This window comes from Nicrophorus vespilloides, unplaced genomic scaffold (assembly GCF_001412225.1).
Source record: "Nicrophorus vespilloides isolate i.1.1-1 unplaced genomic scaffold, Nicve_v1.0, whole genome shotgun sequence".
Classification (NCBI taxonomy): domain Eukaryota; kingdom Metazoa; phylum Arthropoda; class Insecta; order Coleoptera; family Silphidae; genus Nicrophorus; species Nicrophorus vespilloides.
The window spans coordinates 377-3721 of NW_017099210.1; the positions used below are offsets into that span (position 1 = coordinate 377).

At 32.0% G+C, this 3345-nt stretch overlaps 1 protein-coding gene across 1 annotated transcript; it reads right to left on the reverse strand.

Annotated features, from left to right (window-relative positions):
• Positions 1–306: 306 nt before the first annotated feature.
• On the reverse strand, positions 307–2749 carry LOC108564192 (putative odorant-binding protein A10). The gene is made up of 3 exons (XM_017923144.1): positions 2664–2749; positions 2390–2576; positions 307–788 (listed from the first exon to the last, which is right to left on the reverse strand). Exons 1-3 carry the CDS (start codon positions 2676–2678, stop codon positions 649–651), a joined length of 342 nt encoding a protein of 113 aa, XP_017778633.1. The 5' UTR covers positions 2679–2749; the 3' UTR covers positions 307–648.
• Between the last annotated feature and the right edge of the window lie 596 nt (positions 2750–3345).

A 3345-nucleotide genomic window follows, 5' to 3' on the forward strand; every position in this document is an offset into this window, starting at 1 on the left:
TGAAATAGTGCAATGTGTACCCAACTTTTAATTAAACAAATTTTATCTAAAAAAAAATTAAGTGTTACGTAAATTAAGTTTTGCAAAGATATGTAAAGATTGAATCGTTACTTTACAAGTAAATTATCAAGTATATCATCTACTTGTTGCAATTAGTCAATTTATAATCATACCAAGAAGTACTAAAACCATAAATTATATAATTAAACTTGATACGAAAAATAATGCAGTGTGTACCCACCTTTACAATAAGGTGGGGAAGTAAATATGAATTGTGTCTAAAAAAAAGAAAATTTGAATCGTTACGTAAATTTTATTTTCCAAATGAATAGCTTACAAGATTATTGAAAAAAAAAACATCTAGTTTTAAGTCGACTACACACGTTACTCGTTACATCGCAAGTCAAATGTACTTGTAATAATTAGCCGATTTTAACACTGAGATATTTATCAAATAATTACTATGTAAACATCTTTAAATTAACGTTTTAAGAAGAGAGAGCGAATGCGAAGAGAAGTGTATATTTACATTAAGTGTACTTAAATGTCAGTTGTGTGTGTGTGCACTTAAATAGTTAAATTCCTTCTAATTCGGTGTTTGAATAAATACAGCTAAACTAATTCCCGCACGTTCGTTGTATCACGAAGTTACCCCGCGTATTGATTGATGACTTTGCTCCATTCGTTCGGGAAATTCCTCTGGACGTGTGCGAGGACCTTCTGGATCTGCCTCATCTCCATCGGGGTGCACTGCGGGCACGAACCGCGCAACACGAGCGGTGCCAAACCTGAAGAAGTAAATAAATTAGAAACCGAAATACTTTTTTCTCTTCTCCTTTTTTCTTTCTGTTCGTGAAGAACGTGCCAGTGTTCAACACACTTTCTACGAAAAGTGAAACCCCGTGAATCACATAACCGAACCGTTTTTAACACTTCTTTCTTTCTTTCCTCATTATTTTAAGCAATATATTTCTAAACCTTTATTTCTAAAGTACGCATTACTAAACGTTTTATATAAAGAAAAACTAAAGTTTTCCAATACACAAAAAATACTTACTTTTAATTAAATGTATCTAATTTTTAAGGTTTTCAATTTAAGAGTTTATATAACATTTTTTTCTCTAAATTTCAACTAGAACCGAACCGTTTTTAACACTTCTTTCTTTCTTTCCTCATTATTTTAAGCAATATATTTCTAATACTTTATTTCTAAAGTACGCATTACTAAACGTTTTATATAAAGAAATACTAAAGTTTTCTAATACACAAAAAATACTTACTTTTTAAATGTAACTAAATTTTTAAGGTTTTCAATTTCAATTCAAGAGTTTATATAACATATTTTTCTCTAAATTTCAACGAATATTCAGCTAGAACTAAATTATTTAAGCAAAATAATTTAAAATTATATATTAAATTTATTGATTTATTTATTCACTAATTATCAGAAAGTTTGTTGTCTTTTGTAAATATATTATTTCTAATGCAAATTCTGTTATAAAACTGTTTCAATAATACTTGATAAACTAATTAAAAGCTGACTTTTGCTCTATTTAATGATTTTTTTCAACATATATTTTGCATAAATCAGAAAGTGTTTTAAATTGTAAAATTACAAACAACAACAACAACAAAAAAAATGCAACCACAAAACTGCACGATTCAGACTTAATTATGATGATTAATGTGAAAAAATCAATTGAGAATGTTTCCAGTTACTGCGACATACTTACATAAAAAAAAGGAAGAATCGACACGTTTGCATTGTCTTACGCTTTGTCATGAATTATTCACAATTGTTGTGTCAATGATCGACACAATTATTACACTACATATTAAACATGATGTATAATCGTTAACTAATTAATTTCAATACTTAATTTGTTAGATTAATATTTCTTACTTGAAATTTTGATAAATTTTGTTACTTTCTTATATTCGTGAAAAGATTAGAATGTTCTTTTGATGATAATTATAAAATGTAAATTATAAATAATCAAAATTCATAAATTACAAAGCGAAATTATAGAAAAAACGCTTAGTTTTATACAAATATCATCGGAAAATTTAAACTGAGACCACAAATTTAGTAAATTTTTGTCCTTTCTTGAACCCTTGAAAAATCAATGATTCTTTTACGAAACTGTTTGAGAAGCACTGGTGTTATATAAGTAACTGTACGGAATTCCGTTGGAGAGCGAGCGGTGTTTGCGAATTCAGTGTTGTCCGTGTCTTATGGTCTGCGGCATAGAAATCGCGTTTCAATATTGACGAAGTAACCGAAACTAATTTCCTGCGTGCAATTATGATTTCAAGGATCGTGCATAATTTGTGCAATATATATAAAGTAAAAAAAGAAACGTGTGAAATGTGTGTGAATATAACATACTTTTGAGTCTCCTTCCGACGGGATCGCAGGGGGCTTCGCCAAGGGCGCATTTCAGTTGTCTCATGAGGTAGCGTTTATCACTTAGGGCCATTTCGAGGGCATCTTCAGAGATCTCCGGTCTTTTCGTGGCTTGAGGCGCACAGAACACGCCGGAGATGCCCATCATGAGAGCGACGACGAAGCAGATCTGAAGACACAATCATAATAATGATATATTAAATAAGTGTTAATTAACGAGAGAATTGTTAGAGTATTAAGTTTTGTGTGTATTTACCTGGACTAGATGCATGTTGTTCGGATGCTGTACAGAGGGAAAGTGCGGGTGAAAGTAAACGGCGCAGCTCTACACCTCCCAACTCAACAAACTACCTGAGCCTCACCTCACCTTTTATTATGTAGCCGTTGACCTACCACAATTTCAGCACCGAATCCACCGGGATCCGGTTCTCGCCTATACCAGGAACCGTTCCGACGTGTAAAAAAAAAATTCCCATCTCGAGAGGGTCGAGGAGAGAAGAGAAAAAACGATCTCATCCAACATCCAGAAATCTGCGAGCATCATTAGCAAAGGCGAGATTAAAACAACAAAAAAATAACGAAATATAAAAGGGAGGATTTGCACGAGCGGAATGCAAATGATACGGAATAGTGTAACCATATTTTCGTCGACAGTTCTTGTGATTTTTGTTGCGGCGGCAATTAAATTTTAATGAAACTCGTTAAGACTGGAATAATTCACGTTCGTTCGTTCAATTCTCTCTTTTTGACTCTCCACATCTGTTTTCGGAAATCGGAATATGGAAAACAATGCTTTTCTATCTCTCTCTCTCTCTTCCACACAATACTCGTTACTTCACAAGTAAATTGTCACAAATACTTGTTACAATTAGCCAATTTGTAAAAAATTCAAGAAATGTTTAATAAAATATGACTTAGTAAATATTGTGTAGTGTGTG